Source organism: Phascolarctos cinereus, unplaced genomic scaffold (genome assembly GCF_003287225.1).
Source record: "Phascolarctos cinereus isolate Bilbo 61053 unplaced genomic scaffold, phaCin_HiC Scaffold_3;HRSCAF=262, whole genome shotgun sequence".
Classification (NCBI taxonomy): Eukaryota; Metazoa; Chordata; class Mammalia; order Diprotodontia; family Phascolarctidae; genus Phascolarctos; species Phascolarctos cinereus.
The window spans coordinates 202,409,867-202,435,175 of record NW_027555736.1 but is presented as its reverse complement, the minus strand read 5'-3'; the positions used below and the strand labels follow the sequence as shown (position 1 = coordinate 202,435,175).

Sequence of the window (25,309 nt, the reverse complement as noted above, 5' to 3'; positions counted from 1 at the left end):
CATGTGCTAGCCACCATGTTAAGCACTAGGGGACACAAAGACAATTTGAAACCAGTCCCTGTCTTCTAGAGCTTGTGTTCTTTTAAAAAAATAAGTTTTTATTGATATCACCTAGATTTCCCCTTATATGCCTCCCCTCTTCCAGCAAGTCATCTCTTACACAAATAATTAATTTTAAAAAGAAAAAGAGGAAGAGAAAAAATATCAGCAAAATTTATCTCTTTGTCAAAAACATCTGACATTATATGCAACATTTTATACCTCCATAAATGAGCAAAGAGAGGTATCTTCTCAAACTAAAAACTTATATTCTAACAATAAACCAGTATCATATATACAAAATATACCATGATCAAAGAATTCAATACCAAATGACCAAATGTAATGCTGGTAAGCCTCTCTGTTCTTAGGTTGGCCCTGGGAGGGCTAACAACATTGCTCAGACCATCCTTGATACCCTTTCACTTTGAGAGAACAGGACAGAGCTGTACTCAGTTGGCAAACCCTTCAATAACACAGTGTTACCAACAGTGCTGGATAAGGTAGTAGTATAGGATATTTGTGGTGGTAAAAACAAAATTACTGCTGATATTATTATTATTATTATTATCACTGTTGTTGTTGCCATTGTTGTTACTAAACTCAGAGGTAAGGCACGTAAAGTATTCCCTAACATTTTCAAGCAAAACATCCTTTTGTGGAATTCAATTGAAGGAAGATGTAATCTAACTACATTTACAACAGCTGCAGTCTCTCTCTCTCTCTCTCTCTCTCTCTCTCTCTCTCTCTCTCTCTCTCTCTCTCTCTCTCTCTCTCTCTCTCTCTCTCTCTCTCTCTCTCTCTCTCTCTCTCTCTCTCTCTCTCTCTCTCTCTCTCTTTTTCTCTCTCTCTCTCTCTCTCTCCCTCCATATATATATATATATATGTATATATGATTTATATAATTATCATACATCATTCACATGGGTTTGTGGCACATACTAGAACCAAGTGGGGTTATGAAAATTAGGACAGACATCCATTTGTTAAAGATGGCTTAGATGTAGCCATGCCCAAAGACAGGAAATAAATTAGCTGTCCTAAGGCATTCCTTTTCAGAGAACATATAATTCTTGATGTTCAAAGCTCTATATGTGTCACAGCCTGTAGCAAGAAAGGAAAATTAGCAAATTGATCTTTTAAGGTCCAATTTATATTTCTGTTATCAGGACCAACCATCTATTCAATTAATATGTTCTATATTGATTAAAACCATATATTCCCATCAATAAAATTATAGATTATTAATTCCCTGATGGTTCTTGATTCAAGCTTAGACAATAGATTCCTATTCTGACACCTAAATCAATCCATTGGAATTTTTTTACCAAACATGAAGAATTTATGATTTTTATCAGTTTTATGAAGGCTCAGAGTGGAACTCCCACTAATGTAGATAAGATCTACAAGGTAAGACAAATGGAGTTACTTGAGGTAAAAAGGTTCAGTGACTTGTCTGGGGTTATATAGATAGATAGTATCAAAGGAAGAATATAAACCTAGGTTTTCTTGACTACAAGTCACTATTGTTACACCAGAACTTTTTCAAATTAACAAGTGATGTTTCACAACACAGTTATAAACAACACTCTAATTTAGAAATTTACTGGAGCAGCTAGGTGACACAGTGGATAGAGCACCTGCCCTGTAGTCAGGAGGACCTGAGTTCAAAGCTGACCTCAGATACTTGACACATACTAGCTGTGTGACCCTGGACAAGTCACTTAGCCCCATTGCCTAGCAAAAAAACAAAAACAAAAATTTAAAATTAAAAAAGAAATTTTCTTCATTGCTGCAGACTGCCTATGTTTGGCTTTACCCCATCCCAGAGATGTGATGTCTATTGTCTGGAGTAAGAGGGCTGCCAACTATAGTTAGGCATGGGTTGGGGGAGTCAAAGTAAAGAAAAGTATAAAAGGATAGATTTTGTGATGGCCTGATAATTGACAGAAACAGCAGGGGGTAGAATGTGGCAGAGATTTAAGAAGATTCAAAATGTCACAACATTCATGATCAAACAGGTAAGGTAGTGACAGGAAGGAAGCAAGTGAATATGGGGCTAAACTGTAGCTGCAGTGAGGTTTTAGTAAACATTTGTCGTTCAGTCATGTCCCAAACAAGAATCCCTTTTAGAGTAATTCCTAAGAGGCCCATCTCCAACCTTTGCTTGGACATCTCTGGGGAAAGGGAACTCATAACACCTCTTTCTTTTCTTTTTCATGTAATCTTAAATTGGAAAGCAGACCTTTGTATAAACTTATTTCTAGAACAAGTCCTCAATTGAGAATGACATTTAGAGACCAAACATGTATACAAATCACTTGCTTATGTGGTAGAAAATCTCTCAAATGAATATAGGTCAGAGTGTGGGATTTTCTTGGCAAAGATATTGAAGTGGTTTGCAATTTCCTTCTCCAGCTCCTTTTACAGATGAAGAAACTGAGACAAACGGGATTAAGTGACTTGCTCAGGGTCATACAGCTAATAAATGTCTGAGGCTGTATTTGAATTCAGGGAGATCAGTCTTCCTGACTCCAGGCCTGGGACTGTATATGCTGTGCCACCTAGTTAGGATAGGGAAACATAATTACTAGGTTCTAACATGGGAAATATGAAAAAAGACAAAAAGTGGAAGAGATTTGGAGGTAATAGAGAGTGTAGGAGCTAGACTACTAGTTTCTTCTGAGGGAAGAAGGAAAAAGAAAACACTGGGTTCCCCTTTTTTTTCCTCACTCCTATCCTGCATTCATAGTGGAAAAAGAGAGACAGGAATCTATAAGATGAGTCCTGTTCCAAAGGTAATTATCAAAATTTCCAAGTCTACAATTGCACATTTCCAACACAGACTCTGTGGTTAAGGAATACTGCTGTCTTATCAAAATGATTTATTATCTTAATCAGGAAATGTTGAGTGCAGCATGACAATCAGAGATAGGATTTATTATCCAGGAGGGAAATGTCTGAGCAAGAAAGTGGATGACAAAGGAAATGGCTAGATTTTATATTGAAAATAGACAACCATCTTCTTGGTGGAGAACAAGAAAAAACCATGTGGTTCAGGGAAACTTCCACATTTTTTAAACAGACCTTTGAATCTATGAATATAGATTTATACACTCATGGCAGGAAGTAACCTAAGAGGTCATTTACTCCAACATCTGCATTTTACAGAAGAGAAAACTAAGGCCCACAGAGGTTAACTGACTTGCTCAAAGTCATATGGGTAGTAAGTGGCGAGGTGACCTTGACGATAACTTTCTCTGATCTTTGACACTGAGTGAAGACTGAATAGGTCAATTTCCTATAGATATTTATCAGTGGCAATGATATGAAAATCTATATTCTATTAATTTCCTGAATGGCCTTTGATATTTTCTTACATTAAAACCACAGCACCTAATATTTTTCATTATGGCATTATAGGATGTGCCCACTGTGATGAAAGTATGCACTACTAATCATCTTTCATATCCATCTAGAGTTGAAAAGATAAATTACAGAAAACTTGGCTTTCATTCCTGTGAAGAATTTCCCACTGTTCTGATGACATTAACGTCTTCCTATCTGAGGGATGTGACATATACTTTAGTAGAGTTGATAATGAAGATGAATAGAATAATACTTTATCCATAGGGCATGCAGCTGGATAATGGGTACAAAGTATCAATATATATCAGCTTAGATGAATAACACACTCTGCCCTATATTCATTTGAGAGATTTTCTACCACGTAAGCAAGTGATTTGTATACATGTTTGGTCTCTAAATGTCATTCTCAATTGAGGACTTGTTCTAGAAATAAGTTTATACAAAGGTCTGCTTTCCAATTTAAGATTACATGAAAAAGAAAAGAAAGAGGTGTTATATGTTGAAAAAGCCACTACGCCCTCATCTCCCTTACTCTGCCAATGTAATCATACATTTGTCATACAGTCACAAGTTCCTAAAGGGACAGCTGTGGTATAGTGGATAGAGCATGGATTTGAAGTCAAGACCATGGTTCATTTATTTACAACCTGCAAAACCTTGGGTAAGTCACTTGTCCTTTCTGGATCTCACTTCATCCTCTCTAAAATGAGGAGTTTGGACTAGAAGACCTATAAAATTCTTTCCAGCTCTAGACCCATGATACCATGGATCCTAGCAGATGAAAAGTGGATTGGATTCAAAAGGCAAGGTAGGTTTGTGTTCTAGTTCTGTCATTTACTAGCTACGTAGTCATAAGCATGGACTTTTAATTCTGCACTCCTCAGTTTCTTTTTCTGTAAAATGAGAGTAATGGTATTTGCACTAATTTGTAGGTTAGCCATGAGTGTTCTATAAATAGAAAAGTGCTGCTATAAATATAATAGCCATAAAAAGAAAATGGGCTAGACTCAAAAATTGTTTCCTGAACATCTCAAAACCACAGCATATGAAGGATTCAGAGGACAACTATCCCAACTTCATGTCCCAAACAAGAATCCCTTTTAGAGTAATTCCTAAGAGGCCCATCTCCAACCTTTGCTTGGACATCTCTGGGGCAAGGGAACTCATTACCTCCTCAGGCAGGCCATTTTTTTTTTCAGATAGCTTTGTCGGGAATTTCTTTATAATCATAAGCAATAATCTGCCTTTCTTCCTTCAAAATTTTGCCCTAGGGATGACCCTGCTCCAGCTTTTTCCACCTCATTAACCACATTGAGTTTGAAAAAAAAAATACAGTAAGAGGGAGAGAGAAGTCAGGGTTCCTCAGTGCTGTTATGTCTAGAAGCACCCTAAGATATACTACCATGTGCCAGAGCCTGCAGCATTACTGTGCCTTGCTAGAGAGGTATGTTACCTCAGGGTTGTCAGTATGTTGACAACGTTAATGATTTCCCACACAAAGGGAACTCAGCTTTATATAAGTCATCCTATTTATGTTGTTTGAAGAAAAGAAGGAATTAGAAAATTGTTAGAGTAAATAGATCAGTGATGTTAGAATAAAAAGGATGCTATATGTTATCTAAAGAGGAGTGTTTGGTATTAACATATTTAAAATCATCATGCAAAGTAAGTAGAAAAATGCACTAAAAAAACTAGACAGTTCCCTAGAGTAAAATTTAGGAGAAAAAAAATGGAAAAGTGGGTTAGAAGGATCTTATTGGAAAGCAGCATAGACTTAAGTTACTTTAGCTAAGCAGTTTGTTCTCCTGAGAGCCATCAGAGTAGAGTAAAATATTAAGATTTATCAGAAGATGGAACCCCTTAAAATAAATTCTTTTTATACTACATCCCAGGGCAACTGCTTTTATCTAGTCTCAATATTATCTAGCAGCAATTTTTTCCATTGAGTGGTTAAGTCATTACTAAAAGGAAATCTACGGCAAGAAAGTGATCAGCAGACCTTTCTTCCACTTACCTCCCATAATCTTGGACTGACAATTAATAAATTCTGGTTTCTTGTCTGTGAGGTACCGCTGACAAGTGTGATGGAGAATCTGGAAAAAGGTACATTTTTCCGAAGCTGTGCTTGCCACCCATTGGTCAAAAGCATTTTCAAATAGTAAATCAAATTCTGCAGAATCCTGGAGAATAAACACCAGAAAAAGTAGCACTTATTACCTGTTAAAAAAATTACTCCTAAAAATAATAAAAATTTTAAAAAATTTGAAAATTACTGCAATCAATTTGTTGCTTTCTTAGAAAGCTATAAAGGGTCAACCTATTTTCTGGGAATTTGGTTCTAATCGCTGGAGGCTGTTAGTATGCAAAGAACATAATGCTAGCTGGTGCAGCAGGTATAGTGTTAGACATGGAGTCGGGAAGACATGAGTTTGAATCATCTCTCAATTGTTCACTAGCTGAGACCCTGAGCAAGTTACTTAACGTCTTTCAGCCTTAGTCTCATCCGTAAAATGAGGAAAATAGTAGCTACCTACAAGGCTGTAATGATTAAGTAAAATAATATTTGTAAAGAACTTTGCAAACCTTACAGTGTGGATGTACATGCATGTGTGTGTGCATGTGTGTGTGTGTGTGTGTGTGTGTGTGTGTAGACTAGCTATTATTATCATCATCATCATTATCATTACTATCAAACTTCATCACTACCAAACTTCATTGCAGTTGTGGATATTCTTAGAGATCAGCTAACACCAAAGAGTAATGCATAGCTTATTAGACTGGGACTCAGGAAAGTCTAGGTTTAAATCCCATCTCAGACAACTCTGAGCCTCAGTTTTCACATGTGTAAAATGAAGGGGTTGGAGTTGACAGAGCTGCAAAGGTCTCTCTCTCCTCCACCTCTGGGTCTAAAACTGTTCTTGCTTAAGAGATGATTCGTTTCTTGGAATTTGGGATTTGTAGGGTTTTTCATTCCAGAAAAAGAATTATTTTAGTTCTCTGCATCTCATCTTATTAATCATGCACATAACCTTCTGTCACAAAAGACCCTCCCCCTTCTCGCCAAGCTAATGTATGACATGAATATCGCCTATGTTAGTCATCCATTATAATCAACTGTTTTCCTTCATTCTTCCAGTGGAAAGGTAATATGCTGCTGGTTGGATAATTCTACCATAAGAAGCTTGACCTTTTAAACCTAAATAAGTCATAGCACACAATTTGAAACAAGTCTTGGAATTTCTGTAATTTTCTGAGACAAACATAGCATTTCCCCTGCTAGCATATATTTAATGCTTCCTGGGCTGGCAGTGGGCTACAAGAGTCATGACCATGATTACCTGAACTACTAAAGGCAAAATTTCTCCTCCAAATGGGATCCCTGTTAGTTCCTAGTTATATAGTAGATGAAAAATTTTATGATTTGCCTGAATGAAAAGAGCTGTGACCAGAGAAGTTTTTACAATATTAATGAAATCATGAAAAAGGCCTTGCCAATAAAAGGCACAGAATAGAAAATCAAAAAGAATCACCTTCTGAATATAATTCCTTTACTCAGCATTGAACATTTCACTCACCCGGTTGGGATCGATACCATTAACCTGGCGAAGCTGGTCAAGCATCCACTGAGACCTTCGTACAAAAGATGTGGAGCCTTCAAATTGTTTGACCTTTGTGATAGATGCCTGTGTGGGCTTTTTGTTTGTCACTGCAGGAGAAAAAAAACCACACACACACACACACACACACACACGCACACACACACACACACACACACACACACACACACACACAAGAAAGACCGTTCTTGGTTAGTGCTTCTGTTCATTCTCACCAAAAAGAAGAAATTAATGAGTACCTACAGTACATGTAGCATTGTGCTAGGTATTAAGGGAAGAGGAAAAGAAGGGGAAAAAAAATAAAGGCATGGCTCCTGAACCTTTAAGAACTTACAGTCTACAGGGTGAGATGAAACACACATGTGCCATGTGCCAAAGACAAAGCAATATGGCTATATGTGTAAAACAATCTGTTAGAGTCTGTGGTCTGTCTATGTGAAAGGGAGGCAAAGTGAAGGGCTGGTCAGGGTCAGGATGCATCAGTCTGCAAGTCTGGGGTTAGGTGTTAAAGGAAAACGGGCTGGTAGGTTGTTTCCTGTGGGGGTAGCCCAGGTTTCTGGAATTGGCCATCAGTTTGTATTGTACTACAAAATTCTCAGTCTTCAGCAACGGCGAGACAATGACCCAGGTGCTCTTAGGATTTTAACACGCCTAAAGTGAACAGAGTAGGCCAGAGGCTGGCAATAAAGCATCCCACACAGAATATAAAGGTTAAATTGCAAAGAACTGGGCAAAACACTGATGAGATCAAATTTGGTGTGGCAGGTAGAAAGTTTCATTTCAGGATCAGGAAGGGAGAAGATATAGCCTGTAATGAAACTCGGTCAACTCTCAATGATCTCAGAGAAGAACAGCCAGGGGATCTGAAGGGACTTTAGGAATCAACTTGAGCTTGAGTAATGAAGAGTAGCTAGAGGCCTGAAGAAAGCAAATGGAAGATAATAGAAAAAAAATTATATTTGGTTTTAAACAAATTCTTGTGTTTATATTTGATGTGATTTTTATCTGCAGTTCTTGGAATTTTTATAACATATCACAGACCACTATAACAAGACCACTATTACTGGAAAATGAAATTTAAAACAGTCTGCAAAGCTATCTGGCTTCCTCACTACCGGTATGTCGCTATCTTCCTCTACCTCCCTGATTGCTTCATCTTCTTATTATTTCTAACTTTCATACTGGGCAGTAGCACATCTCAAAATGATGTACAGGCAGAGCAACGCTCTCCTTTCTAAAGAAGTAGTGTAGCAAAATGGATAGTGTTGAACTTAGTCATGAAAGCCTGGGTTCATATCCCATCTCTAACATATATGATCATGCGTCTCAATTACTTTTTCTATGAAAAAGAGGTAACAATACGTGTTGTAAACCTCACAGTGTTGTTGTGAGGATGTAATGATATAGAACAAAAAGTGCTTGTAAGCTAGTTATTTCTAAACTTCCTCTTTTTATTAAAAAGATAGCAAATAAAAATGAATTGAAAATATATTCACCTACATACATGTGCATAAACATACATGTATATATACATGCACAACCCATATATGTATTGTTCACACACATATATATGTATAAACCTATGTGTGTATATATATGTATACACACACATATATTATATATAGATTGTATATAAACAAATACATACATACATAATTATTTCATTGGTACAGGGAATTCATAGGTGAGGAAATAATGTCTACCAATGTGGGTCTGCATCTTCTCTGCAATTTATAGTCATAGGGAGTCACCCAGAGAACTGAAGAGTTTAGTAACCTGCCTGTGGTCATATGGCCAATATGCGTCAGACTTTGTGGCTATCTCACTATCCATTATACCATTCTGCTTTTCTATGTCTAAAAGACCTTTTTTTTTTAGCTTCCTTCTGGTTCAAAGTTATATGCATTAATGACATGTTCCCCTGGTAACCACACAGTGTCAAGAGACCTAGAGCAGGGCCCCAGCATATCAGGTGGATGCAGGAGTCACCAAGGATGAGAAAGGTTGGATCGGGTTTGATCTGTACCATTAAAAGATGAGATTGTGAAACCACTTAATCTTTTAAGAAGGGGTATCAACCAAGGAATTAAACAACCTAGAGTGTTTCCACAACTAAATTGCATTTTGACATCATAAAACTGCTAAGCCCTCTACAGTGTGAAGCTCTGCCCTCTGTAATTTCAGCACAATTTAGGGGCAAGGAACAGGACTCAGGAAAAAGAAATGAGTGGAGGGTAAGATATACAAAAGAAGAAAGAAGATCCAGTTTTTCAAGGAAGTAGATTTTAGGGATGGCTTATTCAATGTCATCAAAGAGCTAAGAGCACAATTTCCTATGGATAAGCAAAAGAATTTACAATCTCCCTACAAGGAAGTCTGAGAATGGTCAGTATAGCTTTTTCTCAAACAGCTCAGTGGCACAGTGGACATAGTGCTGGGCCTCGAGTCAGGAAGATTCTTTTTCCTGAGTTCAAATCTGGCCTCTGACAATTATTAGCTATGTGACACTGGGCAAGTCATTTAACCCTGTTTTCCTCAGTTTCTTCATCTATAAAATGAACTGGAGAAGGAAATGGCAAACCACTCCAATATCTTTGCCAAGAAAACCCCAAATGGGGTCATAAAGAGTCAGATATGACTGAAAACGACTGAACAAAAATAACAACAACAAACATTAGAATATCATCTGCATCATGGCCAATCATTTACTAAGCAAGGCAATTATAGGTCCCATTCAATGAAACAATTTCATAACAACTTAAAACCAAGCATGGTGCCCACAGTACTAAGAAAAGTTCTCTGTTGCACATGTCAAGACACAACACAGTTTAGCTACTTGAGAACTACCAAAGACCACCATAGCTAAAACCTATTTCAATGGGGGCAGCTAGGTGGTGCGGTGGATAGAGCACCCGCCCTGGAGCCAAGGAGGATCTGACTTCAAATCTGGTCTCAGACATTTGACACTAACTAGCTGTGTGACCCTGGGCAAGTCATTAAACCTCTGAATGCCTTGTGGGGTATAAGTACATCTTGACTAAAGCTTAATATTAGGAAAAATAAAAACTATCTCAAAGGCAGTGTTTGAAGTGAGCCATCTATACCTCCATGGATGCTTGGGCTTAAGAGATTATACCTTCGCTCCCCCAAATGTCATTGGAAAATTTCCATTTTGCTCTTCGCCTAATATTTGACTGCTTTTTTATTCCTTTATTGAAGAAACACTTGGCTCATCCCCTGAAATTGCCTGACCAACATGATTTCCAGGTTTGCTTTTCTTTATAAACTCATTTCCACAAAAGAGTATAATGTGAGTGGGTTGTCTCACTAGGGCTTAAGACAATAAAAGGCACATAGTAGGAGCTTAATAAAAACATGCTGATTAACGATGAATATTCATTCTTTTCATAAAACCCATAGTCTTCAGTTATTTTATAGTCTCATAACAATGACTAGGTCTAAACCAGCCATTCTCTTAACCGAATCCTTGGTTCTTTCCACCCACTTAAAATTCATTATTTGCCTCTTCTATGAATAGGGATTTTCTATAAGAGTCAAAGGAGATAGATAGCCACAACCAGAAAACTACTGCTCTGTTTTAAGACTAGAGGAAACAACACACCTTGAACACATGCAGGTCTTGAAATGTGCCTAAAAGATTAAAGGAAACTTTCAATAACAGGAAAACATGGCTTCCTGTATTAGACACACACCCCTAAACACACAAAGAGGATTTCCTTGTTTGTTTATGTAAATCATATGGTCTTTAGGCATTTCAGGGAAACATGAAGCTTTCCTTCTACCTTTATTTAAGGTTGCTAGTAAACTCCGATCCTTCTGGTCTATTTCTTCCTATGTAATTCAAATGTGTTGCAATAACTCAGAAAGACAACCCATGATCAGGCTGTAAGGCAGCAACATTACAACTACAACTTTGTAAAACTAATGACACTGGTCAGGGTGAGCTGACAGATGTTTCCATGAAGGGATATTTATTACACAGAGAATTTTGAAGTTGGAAGAGGCCTCGGACACCAGCCAGTTCAACCAGCATCTTGAACAAAGAATTCCCTCTACTGTAGGCCTTTGTTTAAGACCTGCTACGTGGGAAGGTTGCTTGTACCTACTATACACCTCGGAGGTGGTTCATTCTACTTTGGAAAGTTCAAATTGTGAACTTCTAGTTTTGCCTTTAGGGCTAAGCAGGAAAAAAAGATCAAATCTCTCTTCCATATGTCACTCTTTCTAATAATGTGAAAATGGCTTCGTCTGGTAGTAGTCATTCTTGAGATTTGGCTTTTTTTAAAACTAAAAACAAAACCAAAACCAACAAACATAGTTAGCTAGAATCAAGCTTACTGAATTACAGGGGAGGTAGGAGTAAGAGGTAATAGCACCTTCCTTGAACCTCAGTTTCTTAATCTCAATCTTAAAGGAGTTGGATAAGACCTTTCTAAGCTTCACACCCATCCCCCACACCCCTTAACCCAGCTCCAGTATTCTCTGAGTCTAGCTTCTTTTTCACCAGCTTTTTTTTTTTTTGGCCAAGTTCTGAGACTCTGGCTAGTTTTTCTGGGCATAGAGCCCAGCTTGGTTTAATTTTTGTTTATTGTTATTATGTATGACATTCCGGTTTCTGTTTGGAAACAGGTGCTTTAAAATTATCATAAACACTATATATGCACAGATACATTTAAAACAAAGCCTTTCCTGTCTAAAAAAATTTTTAAAAGAAGGAAAAATAAAGAATTGCCAGGCTCTCTGGGTTCTAAACTCTTAAGGCTCCACAGTTTAACCTTTTTTCTTTGTCTAGGATTTATACAGGGGTAATTCTTCATAAGTTATACTTATTTAGCTTTTTTTAATTATCAATTATTTACTGTATGTAAACAATTAGATATACTGGGAAGATTCTTGTTGCTTAAATGTCTAATGGTGAAGAGAATTCAATGTGCCTCTTTTTCGAAAGAAAAAAACAAACAAAAAAACCAATGACATTGGTCCTGATTTCCCTCAAATTCAGATGTACAAACAGGAAACTCTGCCAACATTCAATAACTACAAATCTTTTCTTCCTTTCAAAGTGATCATATTTTAGGAGTGTCACCTATACTTGGAGAATGGCCTGTTTAGGGATTAAGATGGGCTTTAAAATAGCAATACTATATTCAATCTATAGAATCCACATAACTAATCATACACATATAATAAATACTCATTTGTCTTGATTCTGTACTGGAAAACACAGGTGTGTATCAGTTAGTCAATAAACATTTAATAAGCACTTATTAACTGCCATACACTGTGTTAAACAGTGGGGATACAAAGAAAAGCAAAAGATAATCCTTGCCCTGGCAGACTTTGCAATCTAACAGAGGAGACAACATATACAAGCTACATACAGGATATCAAGGAAATAATCAACAGAGGGAAGGCATTAGAATGAAGAGGAATTAAGAAAGGCTTTATTTTATCTGGGACTTGAAGGAAGACAGGGAGGCCAGGAGTCAGAGATGAGGAAGAAGAACATTCCACCCATAAGGATGCCAATAAAAATGCATGCTTGTCACTTGTCTCTTTCTCATAAAAATAAAGGATCAAAATTACTTTTGATTATTTGTATAAAAGATATTTATTAGAAAGAGACCATATATTTTGTCAATCACAAAATGATTATAGATCTTGGCAGCAGGGTAACATGGTGGATAGAGAGCTGGGCCTGCAGTCAGGAAGACCTGAGTTCAAATCCAGCCTCAGAAACTCTGGTTGATCCAGGGTAAGTCACTTAACAGCTTTTTACCTCAGTTTCCTCATACGTAAAATGGGGATAATAATAGCACCTACCTTGCCAGGGATGTTGTAAGGATCAAACATGGTAATATTTGTGAAGTGCTTAGCACAGTTCCTGGCACATGCCTGGTAAATGTTATATAAATGTTAGCTGTAATACAAGGATCTAAGACAATTCCAAAAGACTCATGATGAAAAATGCTATCCACACCAGGGAAAGAACTATGGAATCTTAATGCAGATTGAAACCTACTCTTTTCTCTCTCTCTCTCTCTCTCTCTCTCTCTCTCTCTTTTTGTTTCTTCTTTCTCATGCTTTTTCCCTTTGGTTCTAATTCTTCTTTAGAATATGACTAATGTGGAAATATATTTAGTAAGATTGTTCATGCATAGCCTATATCAGATTGCACGCCATCTTGGAGAGGAAGAAGTGGAAGGAGGGGGACAAAATTTAGAACTCAAAATCTTACAGAAGAGAATGTTTTTGGTTTTGTGTTTTTATTAAAAACTCAAAACAAATAAAATTTTTTAAAAATAAAATAATATTAATAAATGTTAGCTGCTATTATAACCATTATCTTCTCCCCCTCAAGCTTTTCATAGCAGTTTTTACATCTTATATATTAGCCAAGTTATGTTATACTTTAGTTTATTTGTGTCTTTGTGTTCCCATTTCATGGATTACTCTCTCAAAAAGTTAAACTGTGGGTCACATCTGGGGCAATGGGCACACCGGTGGCAGTACATAGCCTCTCACCAGTAAGAATTAAGTGTGGGAAACAGAGTATGAGATATCAAAGAGATGTTTGACTAGAAAAGAAGATGAACTAGTCAGAGAGCAAGAGAGAAATCATAAACAGGTAGAAGCTGACCATGTTCTATACAGGTTTTTACATAAGATTAAGATACCTAGAAGAAATTCTCTATGATGTATAGACCCCTCTTTGGAATATTTATGGAAGGACAAGAGCTACACAGGATGAAAAATATATAGATTGTGATCTGTACCCCCTTTAAGAAGATCACAGACTCATTAAAGGCCAGAAGTGTCCCACTGTTAGACTGTAAGCTTCATAGGCAGGGTTTGTGTATCATTCATTTTTGTATTCCTCCTGCCTAGGGCAGTGCTTTACTTGTGCTTAATAAATGTTTGTTGATTTAAGCCTATTCTCTGTATTGAAATGTTGTAAAAAAAATTTCACACCAAATGATTCTGAGGTACCTGTATGATCTTTGATTGAGTGTCCACTGAATAGTTAAGGAAAGCTAGCTGGGTTTTGGTTTCTTTTGTATTATTTTCTCCTCAAAATCCCACCTAATGACTAATCATAATGTGTGGATGATCCTCATTGGTATGGTGGAAAAGAGCTTTGGACATGGGATTCAGGAGACCTAGGTTCAAGTCTTGGTTCTCATATTTACTAGCTGTATGACTGATGACCGGAAGGATCACAACTTTACATAAAAACTAGGTTATCACAAGAGGAATGAACATGCATATGGAACCCAAATAGTTCACAATCCATACAGATTTAAAACAGCAGGACAAAAGGAAGAGGAGGTACCAGAAACCTCAACCTAATCGGTGTGACATGAGAGGGGGAAAGTCGCAATAAAAGTGGGAAAAGGACAAAATCCCTCCTGAAGGGGAGGAACAAAGTGATTGCAAAAGCCACATTCTCTTCTCTTGGGAACTGGTAGATTAGGAAGCTAGGATGGTCTGCTTATCTATCAGGGTCCCAGCTGCACAAGCAATTTCTGTCTAGTGCAGAGTAACTGGTTCCTGAGTTGACTCCCAAGACATACAAGGAATACAGCTTGGGATGTAAACAACACATTATGTCAGCTCAGGGGAGGCTTTGTCCTTGACATATTTAGGGTTCCCTGCATACTCTGGGTCTAGTGTTTCTGGAAAATATGGCAACTCAAAAAGACAGTTCATGGGACCCCTTAACATTCTTTAATACTGACCATAGGCAAATCAGAGTGGAAGAGGAGGAGAAGGAGGGTGATAATGGGGCAAAGTTGCATCTCCTTCATTCTATACAACTTGAAAGTTTTCAAAGAGTTTCCCTCAAGAAAACTTTATGAGAAAGGTAGTAAAAGTATTATTATTCCCATTTTACAGATAAGGAAGAACTTAGATTGGGTGACTACTTCACAGTCACAGAGATAGTGTCAGAACCATAACTTGATCCCAGGTCACAAACAGAAGCTGAGAGTTGGAAGTGGACAAAACCATGTGACTCGAAGTCCAATTTCATGCTATTATCTCCATGTCTCAGTTTCCTTAGCTATAAAATGGTGGTAATATTTGCACTAATTCGTATGATGACTGGAAGGAAAGCACTTTGTAAAGTATAAAGCACTACATGTAATGTGAGGTCATTTTCCCCACACCCTATGTTCACAACTTGGCCTCAACCTATCCTTCCAGCTTCACTGTACATTACTCTCCCTTCCTTACTCTACAAAACAGCCAAACTGTCCTTCTATCTGTTCATCACACACATTTTCTTTCTCTGAACCTTTGTACTGGCCACCCTCCCATTCCCAGAAAGCACTCATTCCTCCCTTATCACTTCTTCACATAATCTCTTTTCCTTCAAGACCCAGCTCAAGGATAACATTCTACATGAAGTCTTTTCTGATCTCCCCAACTGCTGGTGCTCTCCCTACTAAAATATATAATGTTTAATGGTTTTGTATTAAAGTATATAGAGTAACCAGGAGTCAGGAGGACCTGAGTTCAAATCCAGCCTCAAACACTTACTAACTGTGTGATCCTGGGCAAGTCACTTAACCCTATCTGCTTCAGTTTCCTCATCTGTAAAATGAGCTGGAGAAGGAAATGGCAAGCCACTCCACTATCTTTGCCACGAAAACCCTAAAAGGGGTTTATCCCTTTTATATTTATTCTGTAGATACTCATGTATGTCCTCATATAGATGTACTCATATGTGTGTGTGTGTGTGTGTGTGTGTGTGTGTGTGTGTGTGTGTATACTCATATATGTCTCTCTGGTTAGAATGTAAATTTTTCAAGAAATGATTGTTTCATTCTTTGGATTCTGAAATTGTTGTACCTAGCACAACATCTGATATATAATAGTCACTTATAAATGCCTACTGCTTGATTCATTGATGGTAGGTTTCATCAAATTGAAAAAGCACATCCATTGCCTGAGAATCGGCGTAGCTAAATTTGGAAAATGTTTTTAACATAATGTTGATTACTGGGTAACAAATTACATAGTCACAGCCACTCATGAAACTATGCACTAAAGTACAGGTAAACTATGACCTGTGTAGGTGAAAGGAAAGGCAATGCAATTGAAATTATATATCATTAGAGGCATTTCAGTATTATTATATTTTAACTTTTCGGAAAAATGGTATTGCAAGTATGGTATGTAGAAACCAATAGTTAACTGGAAGATTTTATTCTCCATTTGCTTTGGACAAACAGGAGTTTATTGTTGTGGCTTTTTAAAAAAATATTTCAATTTAATTTAATTCCCTTGTTGCCTGTTACTAAAAGTGCATAGAGTCAGAGAGAGAAGACTGTCAGAGAAAATCTAAAGAAACTACTTCATTATCTGCATTTTCCTAAGTGACAGTAGATGCATTTGAACACTCCTCAAACACTTGGGCTCAAAGCCAATCAGAATGCTGTATAAAGTGATGCCAAGAACAGCCTCTGCTTGTTTCCCTTAATGCCACAACAGAAACTGATGAGATCCTATTGCCATCATTTGTCAGCATAAAGGGAGTCATGATGAGCCCAGAGGATGGGGTGTAGATTAAGATTCTGGGGTGGAAAACATAGCACAGACTTAATATCTTGTCCTTTGTTAACTCTCATCCCTTGTGGATAACCCTAAGACTTCAGGGAACATATTTCCACAAATACAGAACAACAGAGTATTGATTTTCTTTTCCATTTTGCAATCTTTACCTTCCTGTGCCTCTAAGAAATTAGACTATTCAAGGATAGAAGGCAAAAAGATTATGTTTATTTTGCACTTAGCTTTGATGCCCTATTTACATACAAACAGGTTAATCTTGGGCCTATGATGAAATATACAACACTGGCTTCTATGAAAGATAACCAAATAAGGATTCTTATCCATCCAAATGTAACAGTTCCCTATACCAGTGAAATCACAGGTCCATTCCCTATCACTAAAGTGTCTTAACCTATAATATTACAAGCCCTGTATACAAGATGAATATCACTATTTGATAGATAAGTATACAGATGCTTAAGAAGCTTGTAACTTGCTGGAACCAAGACTCAAGCCTATTGGCTTAATCCTGCTCTGCTGCCCCTTCCACCATACAGATAGCTCCCTGCTATAGCCAACTGAGTGCTGAACTTGCAGTCAAAAAGAACTGAGTTCAAATCTGCTCTAGTCACCTACCAGCTGTTTGACCCTAAAAAGCTCATTTAACCTCTCTCAGATTATATTTCCTCATCTGTAAAATGGGGATAATAATAGCACCTACTTCACAGGGTTGTTGTGAGGATGAAAGGAGATAATATGTCAAGGACTTTGTAAATCTTAAAGTGATACTATATATGGTATGATAGTTATAGATTACTGTTATAATACATGGGTATAATAGTTACATTGATACATTGTTTTATACATAATGATATGTTATAGTGTGTATATATATATGCATATACACACACACACACACACACATACACACATACTCTATTATATCATATCGTTTTGATGTCAAATACTGTGCTTCTTCTAATGGAATGCCTATTTCAGACTTTAGCAAGTTTGTACTAAAAATTACACAAGATTCCATGACTGATAAATAATAAGTATAATGAAATATATAGTCATTTGAAAGATATTTAATACTAATGCTGGAAAAATAATAGATGAAATATGCAGGCTGTACAGACCATGGCAGACATTTAGACGAGTAGCCCCTAAGTCTATCAGCATATATCTGACCAAATGCTACATATCTACAATGAGCTAGGGCCAAAATAGAGTAGGAAGATGTTAGGCTCAATGGCATTTGACAAATTACACATCACTTTCAATTGTTCCACATTTCGTACTACACAAAGGCCCATCTTAAGTAACAGCAATATTCTTTCCATCATGCTATGTGCATGTGAATTATGGAATACCACAACCTCAGAAGAATCAAAATAGCAAGTAACCCCAAGAACATCACCATAAAGACATATGATGGGTATAAGTTGGCTAAAGAATATTAATGAATGATCACTGACATGGAAGATGACCAGAGAAAAACTGAGTTATTTATGTAGCTAGACTGAGGGATAACAAATGGACAGCCTAAATACCCCAACTGGATCCTCAAATATATATTTAATAAAAATGAAATTAATGCTTTTAATATGTTAGGAAATAGAGCTTGTAGCAAGAATTCTTACAAGTAATGAACAAAAATCATACAAGTAGAAATACTGAAGTCTCTAATCATCAGTGCTGATGACATCTTGGATCCATGAAAGAGCTGTTCCATAGGGAATTGTCTTATCTAAGGTAGCCTAAAGATGAGGACCCAAAGACAAAAAGAATTCTAGTTTCCTGACTGTAGGACAACTTACTATGCCATGGAGCCATTATGGACAGTTCATGGCTACAGTTAAGAAGTAATCACTGAAAGCATTTACTTCTGGAATGTTATAGATTTAGGGCTGGAAGAGGTTTTAGAGGCCCATTTAATTCAAACCCCATCCTCTTTTTTAATAGATTGAGAAACTCAAGACTACAAGAGGTATTAATAAATGCAGGACTGTATTTGAACACAGGTCCTCTGCCCCTAAATCCTACAATCTGTCCACTGTATTATTTATTAACACAAAAGGAAGCTCATGAAATATTTAACTGGTTCATTACTGTATCAATGGCTCAGTATTGTATCACATCTTCTCATAGTTTGTTTTGAGTGTTCTGCTTCGACACTGACTTACTGAAACGGCATGTTTCCTAAGGAAGAAAAAACCCTGGGATATTCACAAGATTGGTGGCCAAAGTTAGGGCTTTAATCCAATAACAAAACTGTTCATTATTATGTTACTGGGTCAGTTAGTCATGAACACTATGGATTTCACCAAGACAAAGCTAAGCTCAGAGAGCCAGAGATGCAGAACTGGCAACAAGGGTGACAATGACTGAAAGACAGAAATGTCAGTTGTTTGCATGTCATGCAGAAGAACAAAATAATGCATATGCACAGTGTGATTATAAGGCACGTTTTCCATTTCAAGGTCCAATGCTGTAGCCAATTTTTTAGAGTAACATTTCCCGGTTCAATATCATTATTCATGGCATCATTTCTGAGCCATGCAAAATGCATACATGTATACAGGATACACACATATACACACATACTTATAAATATACATACATGTAGATATAGACACATGTATGTATGTGTGTGTGTGTGTATATATATATATATATATATATATATATATATAAAATACATATATGTAAATTTTGCCTAACAGGTGGAAGATCTGGCCATTTCTGGGAAATATATTTTTAAAGTAAACCTAAATTACAACTCACATAGGCAAACTCTATAGTATAGTATTGTAGAAATGTTAGTTATTATTAAATGGATTGAAGCTTATTTGGGCAAATGTACATATTATACATATATATATACAGCTCTCTCTCTCTATATGTCTATATTTATACTTTTTTTATATATACACATATATAAAGCTAAAGTCTTTAGCTGAATATACTTCTGATGTGTATAAAAGGAAAACAGCTAGGCAAAGCAAAACCAACTAGCAGCATCATCAATGTTTGATTTTTATATATATACATATATATATATATGTATATATATATATGTATATATATATATATATATATATATATATATATATATATATATATATATAATTAAGATATATACCCTGATGACAATGATCCAAGACAAGTCTGAAGGACTAATGATGAAAAATACTATCTATCCCCAGACAAAGAACTGATGGAGTCTGAATACAGATTGGAGCATATTTTTCTTTTATTTTTCTTGGCTTTTTGGTTTTGGTCAATATTTTCTTTTACAACATAACTAATATGAAAATATGTTTTACATAATTATATATGCATAACCTATATTAAATTGCTTGCATTCTCAATGAGGAGGGGAGGAAGGGAGAGAATTTGGAACTCAAAGTTTTAAAAATAAATGTTAAAAATTGTTTTTTACATATAACTGGGAAAGCAAATACTAAATACATAAAATTTTTTAAAAAGATATATATGCTAATAGAGAGCATTCTATAGGAAGAGAGCTCTGCTTCTAACAAAATAAGAGCTGTATTTCTCTATTTTTTTTCTCTCCAGGGACTGATTGGTCATTCACTTCATTTTATTGCTCTTTTCATTTATACTGTTGCAGTCATTGAGTATGTTGTTTTTCTTGTTCTGCTTACTTCACTATGTATCAACTGAGAGAAATCTTATGTTTCTCTGAATTCTTCATATTTATCATTTCTTATAGGCCAATAATCTCCCATCGCATTTATATACCAAAAACTTGTTTATCCATGCCCTAATCAATGGGTACCCACTTTTGTTACCAGGTCTTTCCTAAAAAAGGTATAAATAAAATTATTTCTATAATGGATTGCACCATGAATGAATTCATGCATGCGCATTCAACTTTCTGAGGGCAACTACTCCTCCTTAAACCAAATCCCCACGTATCTTTAGCCCTTAGCTACAGGGATTTTATTTTCAGCAGTCTCTAAACCTTAAATGATTACTAAACACTTAAAGAACTGAGCCCTTTGAGCTTTTAGGTTTCTAATTAGCCTGTCTTCCAAGGTTCAGAATTCTACTAACCCCTAACTGCCCTAACAGTTATTATCCATCATCTTTCTTCTGCTAATGGTCCTATTTCTTGGTGCATGATTATGTCATCTACTTCCCTCTCACCCTTTTCAATTCTGTCACTACACACTCTAGCCCACAAGAGTACCTCTTCTTGGGTTTTATTTACATGACAGTATCATTCAGAAATAATATGCTAAGATGAGAAAAGTTTTTTCTTACTCAAGGAGGGTCAAGAAGGAGAAGGTATATTTCATTTGGGAAGATCCCAAGCCCTGAAGTATGAGTTCTGGCCAATCTTTGTAAAATATAGCCCCTAGGAATTGGACAGGTCAAGGAAACTATACCTGGACATGGGCTCTTGGCTGCAGGCTAGGGTATGATCTTCGGAACTAGAAACAAGAAAAAGTTGTCTAAAATCTAGAGCCTTATCAGGTCTGCTCATGTGGTTGACCCAGATGAGGTACAAAGAAGACATCCTCTGAAATGTGATTCAGGAAATAAATGCAGAATTAAGCTGGCCTCATGAAGTGCTGATATTGTGAGGAAGCAGGCGAACATGCCAAAAATAGGAAACAATGATTTGGAACTGATATTTCCTTAATGCTTTTTCAGGATGAGGTAAAATTGTTCTAATTTTATGGCATGTACAAGAGATAATGGTCTTAGGAACAAATCAGCTACTGTCCTACCAATACACAAATGGTTACAAAACTGAAAATCTTCCTACTGTTAAGAGTACTGAAGCTTTCTGAGTACGGAGGGTCTTTTTATTATTCCCAAAAAGAAAAAAGAACATATTTGTAGTCTTCGGTCTGGGTTGAAACAATGCCCTTCCCAAAATGCCATCAGTCACTTAGACAACATGGTGCTACATTTTGCATTAAGGGAGAACCCCAAAGAGCTTGGCTTTGAGCAAGACTTCTGAAGAGGTTAATTACTATATAGCCAGCTCTACATTGAGTATATCCTCAGAAACACCTCACTGGGCATCATGGAGCACTGCTGTACTCTCATCTATCAGGGATGCTCAAAGTGGAGAATTTCTGGAGTTTGAGTGTTTGGAGCTGAAGCAGGCTATGGCTGCTGGGCATGTGTACTCATTTTAGTATTGATATGGCGAAGCTTCTTGGAGCTTCACCAGGGGCAAATGATTCCTGGTCAAAAAGATTGCAAGTCAAGCTTCTATGCCCATCAGCAGTGAGTGACTCCCTACGCATCCATCCTGAGCAAAATCAAAACAATGAAATCAAAATCAATGAAAGAAGTGAGAAAGGAACTAGTGCTTTTTCCACTACACCATGCTGGGGACAATATAGTACTCTCCTCAAAAGAACTTGCATTAAAAATATATATTTTATTGTTGCTTTTGAGTTTTATAATCATTTCTGAATATAATCTCACCACCACCAATAAATTTGTCTCTGTACTGGAGATTTTAAAAAGAATATAAGCAATTTAGCAAAACCAACCAACATACTAAAACATTTCTGATAATATATGCAATAGTCTAGACCTACACAACTTGGCAGTAGGTAGGGGCCAAAACTAAAATAGGCTAAACTTATTCTGGCTGCAGCTAGGTTTTTAGTGGCTGACTTTCCAAGTAAAGGCATAATTAATGATTAAACTATTTCGCAAATAAAGTATATTTAACAAACAGGGAAATTTCAATTAATATCAATTAATTATACTTATTACTTAAAATTTTACTTATGAAATCACACTAATGTTAAAAAAATTACTTTAGCTAAGTGGTACGAGTTTTAATACATTTTTCCGGTTTTCTTACTGTTTATATTTAGTAATGACAGAGAACACAGTGAAAAGATAGGACTCTCGCTCCTCTCAGACTAGATGATGGTTGCTGTGGGTCACGTGACACACAGAAGAGAATGTGCAGTGGCAACATACCTGCCAAGTTAGATGATGGGCACAATAGTGACTAGTGGAAGGTGGGGTAAGTGGAGCACAGACAAAGCACTTCCTTACATCTTTACTTTCTTTTACACCCTCTACATTTTTCACAGGTTGCCCAAAATCCTTTGGTGAGCCATATGTTGTGCAGGCCTGCAACAGTCTATACCTTTAAACTTTTCCCCACACCATCCTCTCTTCCCAATTTCCTTAGTTCTGTCAAAGATGCCCCCATCTTTTCATTGTCTCAGGTTCATAATTTTGGTATCATCTGGGACTCTCCCATTCTCCCTCACATATCCACATCACATATCCAATCAGTTGTAGAGTCTCACTACTTCTCCTTTTACCACTCCCTCTCTAGATTATTGTAACAGCCTCCTAATTTGCCTCTGTGCTTCAATTCTCTCCCAACTCCAGTCCATTCTACATGCTATCAGCACATTATTTTTCCTTAAGTGCAAATCTAACTATGTGATACCCCTACTCCTGTTAATCCTCTAGAGACTTCCTATTGCCTCTAAGATCAAATACAAACCCATCTGTCTAGCTTTTAAATGCTTTTCCAACCTGGTTCCAACCTATTTTTCAGGTATCACTTGACATTAGTCCTTCTCCCACAGCTGACTCAGCCAAAAATGACTTTCTCTCTGTTCTTCATACACTGCATTCCATCATTCTACTCTCTGTCTTTGTACCTGCCATCTTCCATACCTAGGATTCTCTGTCTTATTTCCCCTCTGCTTTTGAGATGAGGCACAGCCATTATATTGTACACAAAGCCTTTCCTGATTGCCCAAAATGTTAGCCCCTCAATTAACATTTATTAAGTGCTCACTATGTGCCAAGTATTGAGTATACAAATATAAGTTGAAGGAAAGACTGTCCTCATCCTCAAGGAGCTAATGTTCTAATAGGAGAAGATAATGAATAAAAGGAAGACGAAAAGGGGAAGAAGGGTGATGCTTGGTAGAGAAAGTCTGCAGTGCATCCTTGAGAAGAATAAGAATGAAACATGACTGGCCTTGGTGCCTTCCTTATAAGGAGGCTCTAGGAGGAGCCATATAATTAAAGGGAGAAGCTGCAGAGTTGGGAGAGTACTTCTTATATGTGAATTCTAGTCTAAATGACTGAGATTTCAGGAATTCTAATGCCATTCCTCACCCCAAACTACCACATGTTTAACTTCTTTGTATATATCTGTATTTAATAATATTACCACTGTCCTTTGTACCTGAAGAGAACCAAAATGACATCACTATGTCAGGGTCAAAGTACAGAGTATCTGACTATGGCTGATCAGACCAATATAAGCTCAGAAGGTTCTACCACAAGTCAGACACAAATAGTCCACAAGAACATTTAGAATGGAGAAGTCTCCAAATTTGTGCATCTTCCATTTCTTTTGAGCTACTACAATTTTGCTTTCCTCATAAAGCACATCTTCTTTGATGTGTCCTACTGGGCGCCACGCTGGGAGGTCCTGTACCAGTGTCTCCTATGCCTCTCTAAGCCTCAACTTCCACATCTACAAAATGGAAATAATAATATTCACACTATTTTCTATACAGAGTCCCATGAGAAGTGCTTTGTAATTGTGAAATAATGTATGTGAATTATTACTTCATAATTGGATGCCATTTTCAGCCCAGATCCAATTTTCTCTAATTTTAAGTTTGTGGAGACTAAAGCAGAACTGGTTAAATGGAGTGCTGAAACTGTTTATACTATGCAGACACGTTGTTCAATCATAACGAGCCCCAGAACATTATTCACCAGGGAAAGCCATTAATGAACCCTGCCTCAGAATAGTAACTAATATTTCTAAAAGTCCAATCAAAAAGGCAATAGTATCTTGGCAAAGTACTAAACTTTTAAAAGGTTTTATTAATGTCTCTTGGTTTTTGTGCCATAATCATTTCTTGATATAGTCATCTCTTCCACTGAACCTCCCTTTGTAAAAAAAAAAGAAAAACAGCAAAGTAAAACTAATAATACAAGTCTATCACGATATACTATATTCTATTACCATAGTCTCCCACTTTTCTAGCTAGGGGAGAGAAGTCTTATCATCCATTCTCAAAGACTGAAATTGGTCAATTTAATTAATCTTTTCCCCCAATAGGTTAAGGGGTCCAAGGATATGAACCAACAGTTCTCAAAAGAATTGGGTCTGGCCTCAGATGCTTGAAGCTTACTAGCTGTGTGACCCTGGGCAAGTCACTTAACCTCATTGCCTCACCAAAAACAAACAAACAAAAAAAGAACAACTGGGGAATTGGAAGAAAAACATATGAAAGAATATTCCAAATCACTAATAAAAGAAATGGAAATTGAAATAGCCCTGAGGTTTCACTTCACATGCAGTAAAATCACACAGGAAAATAAGAATGGGGGCAGGTTGGTGGCCCAATGAATAGAGCACCGGCCCTGAAATCAGGAGGACTTGAGTTCAAATTGGGGCTCAGACCAAACACTTGACACTTACTAGCTGTGTGACCCTGGGCAAGTCACTTAACCCTAATTGCCAAAAAAAAAAAAGAATGGAATGAAGAGTCAGTGTTGGAGGGATTGTGAAAAGATAGGCACACTAATACATTGTTGGAGCTATAAATTAGTACAATAATTTTAGAAAGAAATTTGGAATTTAGTTAATCTATCTTTCAGTTTACATTTTAGTTAATCTATCTTTCATTTACATTTTAGTAATTATACCCATT

General features: G+C 36.8%; 1 protein-coding gene across 4 annotated transcripts in view; it reads right to left on the bottom strand.

The window, feature by feature from the left end:
- The window catches only part of STXBP6 (syntaxin binding protein 6), a 339,398-nt gene that overhangs the window by 64,925 nt on the left and 249,164 nt on the right, over positions 1–25,309 (bottom strand). For 3 of the 4 annotated variants that reach the window (XM_021004286.2, XM_021004287.2, XM_021004288.2), the window contains exons 3-4: positions 6,984–7,114; positions 5,423–5,588 (exon numbers count right to left, since the gene is read on the bottom strand). The exons of the other annotated variant lie outside the window; for it this stretch is intronic. In XM_021004286.2, coding sequence (XP_020859945.1) covers positions 5,423–5,588; positions 6,984–7,114 — 297 coding nt within the window. The remainder of the gene's footprint in view (positions 1–5,422; positions 5,589–6,983; positions 7,115–25,309) is intronic. 4 annotated transcript variants of the gene reach the window in all.